This window comes from Sarcophilus harrisii, chromosome 1, assembly GCF_902635505.1.
Source record: "Sarcophilus harrisii chromosome 1, mSarHar1.11, whole genome shotgun sequence".
NCBI classification, from domain to species: domain Eukaryota; kingdom Metazoa; phylum Chordata; class Mammalia; order Dasyuromorphia; family Dasyuridae; genus Sarcophilus; species Sarcophilus harrisii.
The window spans coordinates 315,182,953-315,200,394 of NC_045426.1; the positions used below are offsets into that span (position 1 = coordinate 315,182,953).

Here is a 17,442-nt window from a genome sequence, read left to right on the forward strand (position 1 = left end):
GGCTGACTCCCTAGGGAGAAATCAAGGCAGTTGAGCCACAGTCTGTGATGCCTGTGGGAGCCCTGAACCTTTATGGTTTCCTGTGCTCTGGTTGTCCTGGTAACCTGTGGCCTCCCTATTTGTACTGGCACTGTGGTGCCAAGAGCGGAAGCAAAACTGAAGCAGGGGGAAGACGTGTAGGGAAAAATGTGGGTAATGCAGCAACTATGCCATTGCAAGGTCAAGCCTAGGGCAGAGATATGGGGAATAGTTCCTAAAGATTTATGAAATACCTGGAGGAGGTAATTAGGCTTTGGCTGTGGAAGAAGATAGATAAGAATGACATCTAGAAACAGAAAAAGATAATGCTAAGTAGTAGCTAAATCTTTAGAAGAAAAGAGTGAGAGTGATAAACATTTCACCTTAAATGGATAACCCAAATTCCTTTACCAGAAAATATATTGTCACCAACAATGATATGTACACAAAATCCTACCCTCAAGTTACAGAGGTTTATTAAAAGAAAATCTTAGATTCATTCAAACCTAGAAAAATCTAGAGACTCAAAGATGGTGAGTGTTTTTAGGATTTATTGAATATTGATTTTTGTGTAGTCATGAAAAATTAGCAAAGGATTTTAGAGTTGAGCCAAGAAGTCATAAGAGAATTTGATAAGATAACTTCAGCATTGTTGAAGATAGGACTGGAAAGTTAGCAAAGCCTGAGTGGAATGTTGGGAGAGATCTTCTTGATCTCTTAAAATCAAGGACATCAAGGAAAAAGGCAGGCTTGTCCAGACATATCCCAACTGTCAATAGATTCCTAAACCCAACATAGTAGTTCAATTTTTATAATCTCCTCCACTCATCATAGAATTTTAAAGCCAGCAGAGACATTTAGAATTTGTTTTGGTTAATCCTCTATAATGCATCAGTTCCCTCCCCACCAAGTCACCTCTCCCTTCATTAAATTCTTTCAGATTGTTCTGAGAGTTGTTTCCTCGTACCCCTGTTCAATGTAGACATGGAATTTTTCTTGGCTGCTCTCAGATCTCTATTCCAGGTATGGGTTTAGCCTTGTGTTTAAACTCTAATATGCATTTCTATATTCATATATGTACACTATATTATGCATATATAACATTATACATTATATATATGTATACATGTTATATGTAGACTGAAATATATATTGTATATACATATTCATATACAGAAGGCAATATACAATGTGTGTGTATATATATATATATATATACATATATATATATATATATATATATATTCATGTTGTAATTTAATTTTTCTGTTGACCATATATCCATTTGTACATTTATATCAGTGTCTTTGTACACACCTAGATCAGAGAACAGATCTATAAATTCTCTATATAGGACCCAAGAAGAGTTTAATTAAACTTTTTATATTTATAATGGTAATAATTAACACGTCTAGCACTTTGAAATCTGCAAATTAATTTACAAATATTATCTCACATTAACCTGGGAAACTTATATAAGCGTTATCATCCTCATTTTACAGATGAAGTTAATCATCAGACCAGGTTGCCCACTGTCACACAACTAGTTAACTCTCAGAGCTAGAGCTAAGATGTGAATCCAGGTCTTTTTAACTATGAATCTAGTATCACCATCCATTAAAACATGCTATCCCTCATAATTATGATATGGTTAAACATCTTGGATATCAATCAACAAACATTTATTAAGTGCCTATTATGTGCCAGATGCCATGCTAAGCACTAGATTTACAAAAAGAGGCAAAAGATAGTAGGTCTCTAACTTCAAGGAGCTTACAATCTAATGATATTAGATGTTAAGAGAAGAAATTGAGGAAGGTTGCTAATTTGAAAAAACTTCTTACTCAAAAATGATGCCTCTTATGTCTTAAGTACTGTGCTTGGGATGGGGGAAGACAAAAATTAATAAATTCTAGTCCCTGACCCTCAAAGTTCATAGTATATATAGCTAAAAAGATGGCATTACATACAAATCTCTTTCTACAATATACCCAGATGACATTATTCAGGCTGGAGGAATCTAAGATATATTTATGGAGATGGCTGAACTAGGTCTGTAACTGGGAGAGAGTTTTAACTGACCTTGGAACCAGATATGGAACTGGCCTCTGAAAGAAGACTATACCAGGGGTCCTCAAACTTTTTAAATAGGGGGCCAGTTCACTGTCCCTCAGACTGTTGGAGGGCCGGACTATAGTAAAAACAAAAACTTTGTTTTGTGGGCCTTTAAATAAAGAAACTTCATAGCCCTGGGTGAGGGGGATAATTGTCTTCAGCTGCCGCATCTGGTCCACGGGCCATAGTTTGAGGACTCCTTCTATAGATGCTTGACGACCCCTTCTATAGACGCTTGACTGTAGAAGCAGGCAGATAGGAAATAAATTGCCACATGGAGAATAAGTTCTCGGGTCCTATATAGAGATAAGATGCTACAAGGAAATAAGTTCCTAATACAGGAAACAGAGAAAGGGAAGGAGATTATTCTAAACAGAGGAAAAGGTTAAACAAAAGCAGGAAGGTGATATTTGGGGAATAGTCACTGATCTAGACTGGCAACATCAAAGAATGAGTAAAAGAAAAAACAGAAACCAAGACCAAAAGGTAACTTTGAGGACTCAGCATGGAAGACCCTGAATGACCTGTTGAGGATGTTGACTTTATTCTCTAGACAATGAGGAGCAATGAAGGTTTTTAACCGAAGGAATAACATTATGAGTACTGTGTTTTGTTAGAAGCAGGATATTTAGGGTAGAATGGAAAAGAGATTAGATGAGGGAAGAACTGTAGAAACTATTCCAATAGTCTAATCAAAAGATAAAGGCTGGATGGATAGAGATAGGAAAAATAGAAAAGTTTGAATACAATTGATTTGAAAGAGGAGGGAGGGAGAATAAAAAGGACTTGTTGACTGATTGGACATGAGAACTTTGGTATATGGCAAAGTGGGCATACCATTACTAGAAATAAGGGATTTAAGATGAAGAGCTGGTTTGTTTAATGTGTGAGGTTGGTAAGTTATCCAAACATTAATGTCCAACAGGAAACTAAAAAGGTGGAGCTAGAACTAAAGGAAAAATATAACATAGAATGTTGGCTTCGAAGTCAGGAAAACCTGGGTTCAAGTACTCCTTCAAATACATTTTGGTTCTGTGATCCTGAACAAGGTTAACTCTTTTATAGGTTCCAAAACAATTGCAGTGCTGTATGAACAAAGGGAATTTCCTAGCTAAAAAGTCTCCTATCATAAAACCGAACTAAGAAAAAAGGTATGGAACTAGAGATAGAGATTTGATATTCATTTGGAAAGAAATTATAGTTGAAGCCATGGAAGAGGATTAGACTGCCAAGAAAAGCTTATGGAACTAAAAAAGAGAACTGAGAACAAAACTTTGGGAAATGCCCACATTTAGTAGATGGAAAGAATAAAAAAGGCAATTCAGGAGTAATCAGAAACATATCTTCAAAATTAGATCTTCAAAAATAAGAAACCATTATATGAGAAGTGACTTCTCCTTGAGGTTAGGAAGTTCATTAATGGTGGAACTACAACTACAAGTCAGGTTTTCTAGTTCCCAGTCCAGTGATCTTTATAGCATAAAAATGCTACTTTATGAAGGAAGAAAAGTGGAAAAGGCTAAGAACTACAAGTTATGGAGAGATAAGAACATTAATTTTTTTTTTTAACACGATTATAAACTAAGAAGTAATATGAAGAAGAGTTTAAAAGAACTAAAAGAAATGACCCAGAAAGAGTTGTGGGCTAAAGAATCAACAAAAGAGGAGTGGTGCTTATCGGCAAGGATAAGAGTAGAATTGAGGAAAGAAAGAATTTACAGTAGAGGAAGTCAGTGTGAAGTTTTCCTCTAAAGGTGCCCAATAGAACAGAGGAGGAATGAAGACAAAGGAAAAAGAGATGAGATATAGCTACTAATATAGGTTTAGGCTGATTGAAAGAGTAAAACAGAAAAACAATAGATCTAGGATAGGAGAGTAATGGAATTAAGTAGAAGCTGGTCAGAATATCCTTGCTTTTAACCAAAGGCTGAGATTTAGTGGGCAAAAATACAGTATTTATAATCTGAGTTTTAAAATATATCAAAAACATCAAAACTGAATAAAATTTAAGTGGAAAACAAGCATTTAGAGTTATCCGAGGAATTAGTCATCATGATACTTTTTGTCTAAAAGATTTTGATTTTTTTGAATCAGAGATTAATAGTCATCTATGTGTTAGTGTTAAAAGAGAGTAACACCATGCAAGATTTCAAGTTTTGCCCCCCCCCCCAAATTTTTTTTCCCCAGAAAAAAAGGGTTTGGACCCATGGACCTGTCATTTCATATAAATAGCTCTCAGCAAAGAAAGACTGGTAATTATCATTCTACAATTTACAGTTCTATACATTGCCAAGGGCACTGAGAGGGGGAATGGCTTGACCAAGTCACATGGAATCAAGGATTTGAACTCAGTATTCTAACTCCAAGATTAGTCTTCTATCTACTATACCACACTCTTACAGAGTGGCACAGAGTGGCAATCATTCATTTTCTTTTCCCCCCATTATTTTCCTTAAAACTCAATAGAGATTTTGTTTTCCCCAAACAAATATTTATTGTTATTTTGTCTGGTTCTGAAAAGTAATCAATTCCCTTAAGTAATGAAACTTAGTAGTTTCATTAAGATGGCAATAAACCCACAAATTAATTTAGGTAGTAGAGGCATTTTTGTTATAATTGGCACAGCCCAACCAAGAAAAATGAATCACTCCAACTATTTATCTTACTTAATTAAATCTGAAATGTGTATTGATATATTAAGTCCAGATATATTTATGCATTTCATATTTTTGAATAAAATTTCCATTTTTACCTAACCTTTGCTAGTAATATTTTTTAAAGTTAATTACTTTCATAAATTTAATCCATATCTGGGTGTTTAAGCTAACAAATGACTTTTTCATTAAATTTTGAGGGGTTTTTTAAACAAAATATTTTATCTGAAAAAAAAAAAAAATAAGGTCTCAAAATTGCCAAGAATTCATTGTCATTGCACAATACATGGAAGCCCTGGATCTTTTCCAAAAGTTTTAAAAGAAATTTAAAATGGAATTATTTTATAATTAGTGGCAAAACTCTAAATTGCTTATAAGAAACTTAGGCCATATTTCCTTATGGAGTAGGAGAAAAAAAAAAACAAAACTTCTTCTGGCTCAGGGAAATTTTCAGATACAAGTTGAGTTAAAAGTGATGATGATGATAAGAGTATAGTAGAAGAAAATTACAGGGATAAAATATATATGCAAACTGGAGAATATAATAGTAAACTAGTATCTCGGCCAAGAAAACCCTAAATGGGTCCCAAAGACCCTAACGAACAGCACTACTGAAGGGACATTACTGAACAACAAAGTATACAACATGCAAAGTGAATTAAATAAAAATTACCATATTAACAGATTCTGTATAACAGATTCACCAATGCATACCCAATTCACTGAAAAAGGACAATTCAACATCTACTGTATCAAGCTACTAGAGATACAAAAACAAAAATGAAAAAAGTAACTGAAAACAATGATTGACAAGTATGGTTAACTTATCTCTACTATGTATCATCCCAATACTTCTTCGCTTTGCTCAAAGACCTATAATGAGAAAGAGATCATGTCAGAACTTCTCATGCTAAAAATGACAGCTTTTCCTTAACTTGATTCTACCTCTGTGAACCCAAACTTGTTTAGTCATTTCAATTGTTTCCAGTTCTTCACAACCCCATTTGTGGTTTTCTTGGCAAACCAAGCTTAACAATGACTATTCCTCAATACATAATCCCTTCCAAAAGAATCAGTCACCACAAGAGTCAGTCCCTGTATATACATCCTTCCATACACATTCATAGAGAGTGGCTCCTTCCATCTCAAATGCCAAATTCCAATAGTATCTAAATTCAACCCATCTTTTAAGGCCCAATTCAGTTCCCTTCTCTCCTATAATGTCACAATCACTTATTCTAGCTCATCTTTACCTGTAAAAATCTTTGAAATCATAAAACATTTTAAATCATATTGTATTTCATATGGATAAAGACAGTCTCTAACTGACAAATGAGTTGTACCAAATAAGTGTGTTTAAAAAGTGTGTTTAAATAAGTGTGTTTACAGGAAGAGTTAAAAGATTCCATTTAAAATAACTCTAGACAATATAAAAACCTGAAATGACATGAACTGATGAAAAATGAATTAAGCATTAGAATAATGTTATATACATTACATTAACAGCAATAATGATGATCAACTATGAATGACTTAGCTATTCTCAACAATGCAATGATCCAAGACAATTCCAAAGGAATCTTGATGAAAAAACTATCCACCTCCAAAGAGAGAATTAATGGAGCCTCAATGCCCATTAAAACACATTATTTTTCACTTTTATCTTTTCATTGGGTATTGTTTGTATATATACACTGTGGAAAAGTTTTGCTGATTGAACATGCATAGCCTATATCAAATTGCTTACTGACTCATAAAGGGAAGAGGCAAGGAAGGTAGAAGAGAATTTGGAATTCAACCTTTTTTAAAGTATTACAATTGTTTTTACATGGGAAAAAAACAAAATATTATTCCAAAAATTAGCTGTTTAGAAATATTAACTCCATAGTATGATTGTATATTTAAGACTAGCCCATATATTTACCCCATGAAGTACAACATTATACAACATCAATATTGCAAAACTGAATCACCATACATAATAACCTTTCTATGATTAAGAATGCTATGAGTTTCACCCTGGGATGCTAGAAACACATCTTCCCTTCCTGTGGGACTTGTACTGTCCCTCTTTCCCCAGCCTTACGATTTTAGTGGTACCTCACAGTCTGGAACAGGAGTTCCAGAAAGAGGGAAAGGCAGGTAGGGCTTCTAAGTGACCTAGAACTAGTATACATCTTCAGGGCAGAGCCAGGGGCTATTACAACCTTTTTTTTCCCCCTAAGAGCCCCAAAAAGAAAACATTCCTACTGCTTCCAACCAGAATTTCTCAATTCAGTCAATAAGCATTTATTAATTGCCTGTTAAGTGTCAGGAACTGTGCTAGGGATGTAGTTAGTCCTATCCAATTCTTCATGACCCCATGACACAAAGCATACCACAGTCCCAACGGGGGTTTTCTTGGCAAGGATACTGGGTGGTTTGCCATTTCCTTCCCCAGTGAATGAAGATAAAAGAGGCTAAGTGACTTATCCAACATCACTCAACTATTGAGTAAAGTCAAATTTGAACTCGGGTCTGATTCTAGGTCGGTATCACTAAGTCACACTAGTTGTCTAAGCTATATATAATGGGAAACAAAAGACAATCCCCGTTCTCAAGAAGTTCTCAAAGAACTGCTGCCAAAATATGTCCCCCAAAATCCATTTCAGTTTTCCATTATATAGTCCCAAGCAAGCAAACCACCTTAATGAGCTACTTTAATAGGTTTTTGTTTTAGCGTTGCAAAAAAAAAACTGGGGAGGAAAGATCGTCTTCAACAAAATGTAGAATAATATAACCAGAGCTTGGAAACTAGTATGCTGAACTCTGGGTGAAATGAAACACAAGATGAAGAGAGGAAAATGCTCAAGTAGAGGCAGTTAAAGAGACTAGTAATTATAGCTTCTTGGCTAGCCATTTCCAGACACGTAAGACTGGGTATACAAAAGTCAAGGACAACACATTTATGATCTTGTGGTAGGTGTTTAATAAAAGCTAGGTACTGTCACCCAGGTGAGATTATAAACTTCTAGAGGGTAGTGATTAATGGAGGTGGGGAGAATAGGCAGGCAAGAGAATGTTTAAAAAAAAAATTTTTTTTAAGGGCTCTAGCGAGAAACTAGAAGAACGGGTTCTGCCCTAGGGCCATTCACTCTAGCTCGAGCGCCAGCCTGGTCTTTCTCATTCACCTGTGTAAAGCCTTAATAGTACCTGCCTTCTCCACCCGGCTCCACCAAATTGTAGATCTCAAAAGATGGCAAAGCTCGGCAGACTAATCAGAGTGCAAATAACAAAGCAGGCAGTTAGGCACCACTTTGGGAGAAGCCCTGAGCAAAAAGAATACATTTTAAAAACGCCTATTTAATTTCTAAACCTTAAGTCAGGGGCACAGAAGTGAATTTTAACTGCACTGGCTGAGTCTACACGACTATCTCGGGATGCCCCAATTCTTCTCCCTACCCACGCCCCCACACCACCCGCCCTCGGGCTCCCTAGCCCACTCTAGTCTCTACCTGGCCTCCCTTCTTCCCCAGCCCCCCCGCTGAGCTCCCCGCCTACCCGGCCTACAGGCAGTGCGTGCAGAGGCCTGGAGTCCGGGGGTGACTCACCCGGAGGGCCAGCCGGTCCGCCCGCAGGCCAGGGGGCCGGAATGTGCTCACTTCCTCACAGCAGCCGCGCACCTGCCCTGGATTCCTGGAGCACCGCCCGGCCCGGGCCGGCCTCCGGCGGATGTTTTGCTTGTCCCCGCGGGGCCGGCGCGTGCCAACCGCCCGCTCACCCTCACCACCACCACCGCCCCCAGCACCGAGAACTAGCACCGCGTGAGCCAACCGCCGGCTCACACCCCCACCTCTCCCTCCCTCCCGCACCGCGGATACTGGCGCGCGCCAACGTCCCCAGCCGAGCACAGGTTCTCCGCGCACGCCCACAGTCCTTACCCCCACTAACGCTCTGCAAGTACACAGCGCAGTCTTCGGTAGCCATGGTTCTGCTCCCCCAACTACATACAGCAAAGACGGCACACCACTCCTCCCCCACTATGCATCCGCAAAGCCAACCCCAAACACTTCTTATCCCAAGCCACAAGCTGGTACACAAACATAGGCACAGCCAGTTAGAAGACCCCATCAGCACCATTCCAATGAGGCTCGACAGACAAACCTCTCTCAGGATGCAACTACTCAACCCTCCGGCATAATAGCTACCTACACTCCTAAGCTCTCGCCCCTCGCTCACCAACCCATTTACCTTCAGTCCATATACCTCACACGTCCGGTTTTAATAGGCCAACAAGAACTCAGATCTCTAGGTTCCCCTTAGACAAACCTCTGCACCTCCCCTATTTCCCCTGAGACGGCAAGCCACCAGTTGGAGAGGGAGAGGAAAAAGAGGATTAACGAAGCCAGTCTCCAAGCCCCACGAACTTCGAAGAGGTAGTAGTCGATGGTGTCGCTAATGGCTTTAGGCTAAATTCACTCACTGCAATCGAAATAACCTGCCCCAAGACAACCCTTGCAGGTTGGTACCCCGCATCCTCCTGACACAATTCACGGTTTGATCTTTTTTAAGCTTTCTTCGGTACTCATTCTGTGAAGGGGTAAGGATCCAGATGCAGAGCACCTTGGTAATTTCCTGGAAATCACCTGCAATGTAGGGAGAGGGCTGGCTGGGGAAGGGGGAGGGGAGGGAAGGGAAGGGAGAAGACTAAGGACATAAAAAATTTGGTACAGGTCCAAGGGATGGGTTTCCTTAAGATTCATTCCTAACCCGTGCACAGTATCTAAGGAAAGGTGTCTTAAGTCAAGGAGAGCTGAAGGATTTGTTGGAAGGGAGAGAGATGGGACAAATGCAGATTTATGGAAGTTTTAATCATGTTTTGAGAAATCGGAGATGAATGCAGTGTCCTTCAATTTTGACAATGGCATTTGGAAAGAATTGACATATGGGGGTGAGGGAATAACAATTTAGGAGTCAATGAGATACTTGACCCAACCAGGAATGTTGAGAATAAGAAAATCATGAATCAAGCAGAGTTCAAATCAAATTTAAGAGCCAAGGAATAGAGAATAGTCCATCTCCTTCAGGCTTTAAGTTTCCGTTGGGAAGGGAAAGGCTGCTAGTGGCTAGTGTAAGATTCAGCTACACCTATTTTTAAGAGTGAAAAGGGAGGGGCAACTAGGTGGCAGCAGTGGACAGAGTACTGGCCCCGGAGTGAAGAGGATCCGAGTTCAAATACAGCCTTAGATACTAGGCTGTGTGACTCTAAGCAAGTCCCTTAACCCACTTACTCCAAAAACAAAGGGGCAGGAGGGAACAGGGATTAGAGCCAACCAGCTCCAGAATATGAATTTAATGCCAATAGCACAGAATCTGTGAATTCTGGGACCTTATAAAACCGTCTGCCCTCCTCCCACCCTCTTATGGAGGAACTGAGTCCAGAGAAATTAATGATCACACAGCAACAAAGCTGGGATTTAGTCAAATCTGCCTCCAAATTCAATGTTCTTCCCTTTACACAACAGTGCCTCTACCACCCACCTAAAGGAATCTTCCAATGATACACAGGTGAAAAATGGGAGATGCTAGGGACATGAGATGGAGGGAATGGGTAAGATGATGCACAGGAGGGCAGTCTGCCAAAAGACAGCTGGAGCCAGGGCAAGGAGTACAGCAGCCCCTTCTGTTCTAAAAGCAGGACTTGGAGATTTCCCATATAGGCACTCAGGGCCTGTTACATTTGGTCCAATATATAAGGGTCTAGCAAGTTTTTGCTAATTACCCATCCCCTTGTAAATGGACAAACAGAAGACTTCTGAGAAGTTTAATGTGGTCCAGACAAAACACCAGAACAAAGGACACTTCAGGACTTTGCTTCCCTTCTTCCCAAGGCCCAGATTAGGAGGTATGAAGAAAGAAATTTTTACATTTGTCCATATACTGGTTTAGTATAATTCCCACCGGGAACTAAGGAAAGCTGTCTTAAGACAAAAAGAGTCAATAAGTTTGTTGAAGGGGAGGGGGACAAATGGGGATTTATGGAAGTTTTAACCATGTTTTGAGAGATTGGAGATGAGAAATGAACAATGAGAGGAAACTTGCTGATATGTATGGGGAGTGACATCTTTGGAACATCTGATAGAGAAACCCATATCTAGGATGTTACAGATATTCCCTACCTCAACTCATCTCAGGACAACTGAAAGCCTTCACCTGTGTGTGAAGAGTCCACCTGTGAAGGAAAAGTCAATCCATCTCTAACAGATTGAGGGGAAGGGGAAACTCAAATAAGGGGGAAAAGGAGAGGGATATGTAAAAAGGATGAAAGCTCCACCTGAGGTAGTAGCCCCATCTCTGGAGCAATCTCAGATGTGGAGCGACCTCTCTTCAATCCAGGTAGCAACAGCAACATTAGTTCCCTTTTCTGGAGCCTCTGGCCGTCGCGCCCCACTGCAGATCCTTGGTTTGGCTGGGACACAGAACTAACCGTCCCCAGGAAATGCCTCCCTCCGGTCCAGGCAGGAATCCCAATACCCTACACCCTCCCACTTTGGGAGAAGGAACGAACAGAAAAAAGGAAAAAAATGCTCCCTCCTCCCTAGGTCAGGGAAAAGATCTGGGGACCACCTAGCAGTCCACCACCCCTCCCACTTCTCTTTACTGGGGAAGTGCCCAGTTCAGTATCCCTTCCATGTCCACCAACCCTCACCCCTCCCAAGCTGTGCTGGGACATGAATCAGCTCTCACAGCTTGTTAAAGCTGGATCTCTTGTTTTCATGCCCTCACCCCAGGAAACACCAAGTTACAGCTTTTCCAGCTCTCCTCAGCAGGGGGCCAGGGTCCTCACTTTATAAACATCCCCATGCCTGCAAGAGCAGAGGGCATAGAATGGTGTGAGACAAGAGCCCAGGGGAGACAGACTAAGAGGGAAGACAGAAGTAGAGGAGACAAGACAGAGTAAGCTAACCCTGCAGGAATGGCACTTCGGCAGTGGACAGGGAGAACTAGGGGGACCCCAAGAAGCTGGGGAACCATCTGTTTGGTGATTTCACTCCTCTTGCAACTGCAAGGAGCTCACAGCAAATGCTACTTTCAAGCTCAAGGTAAAGCAGATGAAAAAAGGGAGAGCAGGAAAATGGGAAATTGGGGAACTTGGGGGAGATGATTTGAGTCTGATCCTTACCACAAGCATACTTCCTTCTTATTTAAGGAAGGATGCTCCCCTTTTCCTTCTTTCCCACTCTTCTCCCTGCCCAGAGTACAAGTGATTTACAAATCCCCCTGTAATCTTGAGTAAAACAAACAAATAAAAAATTAGAATAGTGTAATTTTCCAATGCCAGGCCAAAGCCCTTTTCATCCCATCCCCACTAACTTTCCTCATTTCTCCTCAGCTCCGTGTCACTATGAGGGGAAATATTTTACCCTGGGTGAATCCTGGCTCCGAAATGACTGTTTCCACTGTACCTGCCTACATCCCGTTGGTGTGGGCTGCTGTGATACGTAAGTGACTTGGAGTTACTAAAATGGGACTGGCTAGAAATGAGGAAGGAGAGATTGGGAGGAGGAAAATAAGTAGATGACACAGGATTAACTAGATGTGACAAAAAGGGATTAAGGCAGGGGGAAAAGGAAGAATATGTTGTATTGGGATTTGGAGAGGAATACAGAATAGGAGAATGTCCAGGGTAGAAGTCAAATCATCATCTTGGTATTTAAAATAAGGACACCTGAAATAGAATGATTTAACTGGAGGCAGAACTACTGAGGAGACAGTACCTCAGTGTGAAGTTTCCTTACCCATCACGTTCATTTAGGTCCCAGCATCCCATCGACTTCCCAGCTGGGTGTGAGATACGACGAGAGGAAGGGACCTGCCACATCTCCCTGGTACAAAAATCTGCCCCTCACCTGCCCTGCAGAGGAGGCCCCCCAGATCCTGAATGGGGCTCAGCCAACACCCCTGACTCTGGGGCCCCAGGACCACGTCCCAGTTAGGTTCCACTGACCATCCACTTTGCTGCCTGCCTGCCCACTGCAGCTGCTGCCACCTCCAAGGAAACCACTAGCAGCTGTGAATTTATTCTAAATAAATAAATGGACCACCAAATGCCTGCCATGAAGTCCCTTCTCAGACTCATACAGCCCCAGAAGGGAAGGAAAGGGCCACACAGGAGTCTTGTTTTTCGTGCTGTGTCCAAACACAGCAGTGCCACAGGGGGGTAATCGGAGCCTAGATCAGATGGTGACAGTGCTGGCACTGGGACCTGGAGCAGCATAGGAGACCAGTGTGGGGCTTGTGGGCAGCACCTTGATGGGGAGATCCCAGCTGAAGGTGTCCACAGGCACTTGTTCAGGTCCTGTCCAGACCACAGGCTCAGGCTGTTCCATGGGAGGGAGCAATGCTAAGCCAGGTTCCCGAGATGTCACAAATTCAAAGTGTAGCCGCCACTTCAAGGACACTAGAAGAAAGAATATAGGGTGAAAGGTCAGAAAGAAGGGGAAAAGGCAGCAGCAAGATAAGAAAGACAAAAGGGGTGGCAATGAGAGAGATGAGCCACTATGTTAAGAAACATGGGGAAACAGGAAGTTATCAAAGCTGAGAACTAGAGGTGGGGAGCGAGGAGCATGGATACCTCTGCCAACTTTTACACTTAAAAGAGATCCTGAGGTCAAATCAAGGAGTAGGTAGCAAGCAGTTAATAACCCTAAATTCTGTGTGGGACCATTATCAAGTAGATTGGAGTATGTTGGGAAGCAGGAGTCAACATTAGTACATGGATAGTAAATCTAAGCATTTGCTAGGATTCAGGGGTGGGGTGAGGTAGTTAAAAAAATCAAGAGAGTCTAAAGGTGGGGGGAAGAGGGGAATACTTGGAATGCAGGTCAATCCTGCCCACCCATGCACAAAGTATAGTTCCATCCCACAGCAACTGGAGGTAGCACTGAGGTGATTATCAGTACAGCAGGGGTGAGGAAGTTTTTTTCTGCCAAGGGTATTTTGGATATTTATAACATCATTTGCAGATCACACTTATAGAACTCAAGCAGTAGGAGGTTCTTGTGCCTAGCTTTCAGCTCACCATCAGCTGTAGTTGCCTTAGCAAATGATTTCGTGGGCCTTATAAACCCTGTAGGTCAGACATTTCCCACCTCTGGTGTAGAACCTCACCAATGGCTGTGCAGAAGCCTGGGGTAGAGCTTAATGGAATGGGAAGAGAGAAGCTAGTTCTGGTTGTGTGAAGACAGGATTCCTGGTGTCGGGCATGAGTGACATGGGACACAGATGGAGCCCCACTTGCCCCCCGGCGCCGCTGATACTCAGGCTGGACAGTTTCTTCTGTCTGTAGACTTACTGAGAACTGATAGCACGGAAAAACAGTCATAAATGGAAAATAATGCTCGCTACATGGACAGGATAACCATCTTTACCCATACACAGTCTTTCTTTCATCCCAATTGTAAGCCATCCCCACCACCACCTTGGATATGCTATTTCACCATCCCCAAAAAGGATTCCTTTGTATAACCCGTCCGAGCCTCCCATCTCTACAAATAGTTCAACTCCAAGTTGCAACCCCATCCCTCATTCCCCCCATGGTATTTTCTCCCCCTCACCTGCAAACAGGCCACAGTCCCCTCCCCCAGATTGAGGGTCCCTATTACGTCCTCCCCAAGTCTGTACACGGACTTGAAGATTCCAAAGGTCCCAACCTTCCCGCGACCGTCACTGATATTGTATAGATCTGGGGGTGGGGGAATGGGGATCTGTGAGCCAGAACTCCTATACCAGCAAAAATCCCTTCCTAACGATGATCCAATAGGGATTGGATTAGAATTGCAACAAACTAAGAAAAAGAGGGTGGTAAGGAATGGGGGTATGGATAGGATGGAGGAGAGGGGGGAATTCCTGGACCCTAGAATGACTAGAGGGCAATCTTTGATTCCTCACAAATTAATTGATGAGTATGGAGATATCTCTGAAGGGAGCTTTTGTGAAGGGAAATATTCTTACACAAACTGCGGCGGGAGGTAGCAGCCATGAGGAACTCTCCTGCCAATTCTGCTAGTCTTGAGTCCTTTCTACCTGCTTCTTCTTCTTCCAGGAATGGGCTGGAGGGAGCCACAGCCTCATCCTGGGGAAACAGGGCATCCTGGAAGCCTGGGGAGAGAATAAGGGATAAAGTATGTAAGGCAACAAGGTATATTGGAAGTTAAGATTATTGAGAAGCAACCCAGAAGAGTGGAAACAAATTAGAGAGATGTGGATCTCCAAAACAGAAACAGAACAGATGACAGTGCCAGAAGGAGACAATAAATAGTGAAACTATAAAGGAACAGAATAGTGACCAGGCAGGATGAAGCTCCAACATGGTGAAGAGATCACAAGAACATGAAACTCAATCTATTCTTTAGAGCCCCAGTCCTTACCATCCTATTATAGCTTCAGTGAAAATGGGAAGCTTCCTTGAAGTCTTCCTCTCCATACCCTGAGTACTATTATTTTCTCTCCCATTCCCCTTCTTCCCAATGCCCCTACCACTCACCAGTCAACACAAGTACCCTCAGTGGCACCCTAAGCAAAGTGATGGGGCAGTTGACCCGCTGGCAGCCAATGGTCAGCTTGTAGACATACTTGACAGATTGACCCCGAAAAGATGGTGGCCCTTCCGCAGGAAGCACTTCACTGTAGGAATCTAGGTGGGAAGAAGTCAGGAGTAAGAGAAAATATCCCTAATCCTGTCCAAACACAGGAAGGCATTTAGAAGGCATTAAAGAAAGCCACCCTACTCACAGGATTTGGACTCTCCAGGGTCTAGCCTCAAGTCACAAAACAGAATCTTTGGAGGAGTGGATAGTATACATTGACCCCGCTCACCTGGAGAGAGATCAATAAAACTGGATGAGACTGAAAGATACAAAGTCAGGGACAGAGGAAGCTATGAAAGTAGTGGAGAGGGAATACCAAATAGTGAGGATAGCATCTAAGATGCCATACAACTCCTAGGCTATCCTTTCCTTTGGCTGTGACAGGAGCATGCAATCCTGGAACCTTACTCTCATCCCGTATGACAAGGATCATCAGGGGCCACTCCCACCTTATAGTCACAGTCATACACACAAACTGTGTAACAGGGCGTGTGATTTCATCTCCGTGTGACTTTTGACAGTCACCACCCTAGATGACAAAGGCAGAGTCTGACAGTGGCCCTTCCTGCTCTTCTTCCCCAGCATTGTGAAAATAGTACAGCCACACCATCACCCATACAACCCGATCCGAATACGGCAACAACTTCCTCAGACTACAAGGATGCAGTTAAGGCAGATTCCATGCCCTGAGTTAACAAAAGGTGCACATCCCTAACCTCGGTGCGGCAAGAACACGGTCTGGCTCTCAGGCTGCACATCCGGCTGGCTGGAGTCTGGGGGGGGCAGCGCCACACGGCTCTCGCTGGCATGGAACTGGCAATGTATTTGGGCACTGGCCCAGGCCAATGCTTCACTGTTGGGAAAGATGCAAACCCTCAGAAAGTAAGCGCTGATCCCCACAAACTGCGCACAGCCATTCCCCTCCCTCACAACCCTCTACTCCAGGCCCAAGAAACCCCATCTCCCGAGTTCCAGCCTCAAGTCACACAAACAACTGCTCCTAGCCAATAATCCCACTCCTCAAACAACTTCCCAAAGGCACCCTGCACCAGCGTTAGAGGGCGGCGTCACGGCGGGGGGGGGGGGCGCTAAATCCAACGCCCACCAAAAAGGTGCCCCAGGAACCTCTCTCTGTTTACGCATCCTTCCGCGCGCGCATTCTCACAAAAGAAACAAACCCCGATGCGGAGGGGAGGGGGCAGTGACAGGACCCGGCCATTCCGGGAATCCCACAGGGGCCCGCTCGGTTAGTCGAGCTTTTCCGCGGCGAGTACCTGGACGCAGAGGTGGCCGTGGGAGATAGGGGGTTTGTGACCGTCACCACGCACTCCAGCGCCTCCCCAGCCAGAAACACGGGGCCCCGGCTCAGCTCTGCCACCAATTCAATCATGGCAGCCCCGGGAGCAGCTCTACGGAACGGCAGAGAGCAAATGTCAGCACGGAGCACGTCGGCAGGGGGGGTGCGGGGCGCGGGGACGGGCGGCGGGGTCAGCCCGCCAGCATTTACCGGGGGGTCTCCGAGGTGTCGGCAGCGGCGGCCGCGGCTGGCGCCCCGAGGGCTCGGACCGACCGGGGAGACTCCGCGCCGGCAGCTCCGCGGACAACTCGCCAGCAGGGCGCCGGGCGGGCGGGCGGCCTGCCGGCGACCAGGGGAAGTGGGACCCCAGCCCTGGGGGCGGCTCCGAGGCAGAGGCCCTAGCGAGGGCAACGCCTGATAGAGGGCAACGCCTGATGGCCCCGAGGAGAGACCCTGGGGAGGCAGAAAACGAGCCGGCCGCGGCGGGGCACCCCCGATCCCGGGCCCCGTCTCCCCCCCACCCCCGCTTCCCCGGATTCAGCGCCGCGGACCCAAGGACCCGCCCCCACGGATCCGCGGGGACCCCGCCAAACCTCCGGGTTTCCGGGCCAGCCGGGGCCTGCGCTTCCTCGTCCCTCCGGCTCGGCGTGGCGTCACGTAACGTGACGCGCGTGGCAACGCCGGCCCGGGAGGCGGGACTTCCTGTCTGATTCCCTGGAGGAGTCTCTTC

At 43.9% G+C, this 17,442-nt stretch overlaps 2 protein-coding genes across 6 annotated transcripts in view; one reads left to right on the forward strand and one right to left on the reverse strand.

Annotated features, from left to right (window-relative positions):
• Window positions 1-17,387, reverse strand: part of RGP1 (RGP1 homolog, RAB6A GEF complex partner 1) — a 32,772-nt gene extending 15,385 nt beyond the window's left edge. Inside the window, exons 1-10 of one of the 5 annotated variants that reach the window (XR_004230781.1) lie at window positions 17,306-17,387; window positions 16,690-16,824; window positions 16,132-16,268; window positions 15,561-15,644; window positions 15,313-15,462; window positions 14,781-14,927; window positions 14,384-14,511; window positions 13,938-14,127; window positions 11,101-13,227; window positions 3,619-10,998 (exon numbers count right to left, since the gene is read on the reverse strand). Coding sequence is in view for 4 of the 5 variants with exons in the window: in XM_031945355.1 (XP_031801215.1) it covers window positions 13,004-13,227; window positions 13,938-14,127; window positions 14,384-14,511; window positions 14,781-14,927; window positions 15,313-15,462; window positions 15,561-15,644; window positions 16,132-16,268; window positions 16,690-16,805 (1,176 nt within the window). In the remaining variant the exon portion in view is untranslated. Of the gene's footprint in view, window positions 1-3,618; window positions 13,228-13,937; window positions 14,128-14,383; window positions 14,512-14,780; window positions 14,928-15,312; window positions 15,463-15,560; window positions 15,645-15,731; window positions 16,103-16,131; window positions 16,269-16,689; window positions 16,826-16,924; window positions 17,243-17,305 lie in introns of those variants that run through there. The other 4 variants (XM_031945353.1, XM_031945354.1, XM_031945355.1 and 1 more) reach the window with 4 other exon arrangements.
• On the forward strand, window positions 11,498-12,789 carry MSMP (microseminoprotein, prostate associated). The gene is given in 4 exon segments (XM_003761757.4): window positions 11,498-11,522; window positions 11,525-11,869; window positions 12,160-12,268; window positions 12,583-12,789. Coding segments are annotated over 4 exon segments (660 nt in total). The 3' UTR covers window positions 12,764-12,789.
• Window positions 17,388-17,442: the final 55 nt, after the last annotated feature.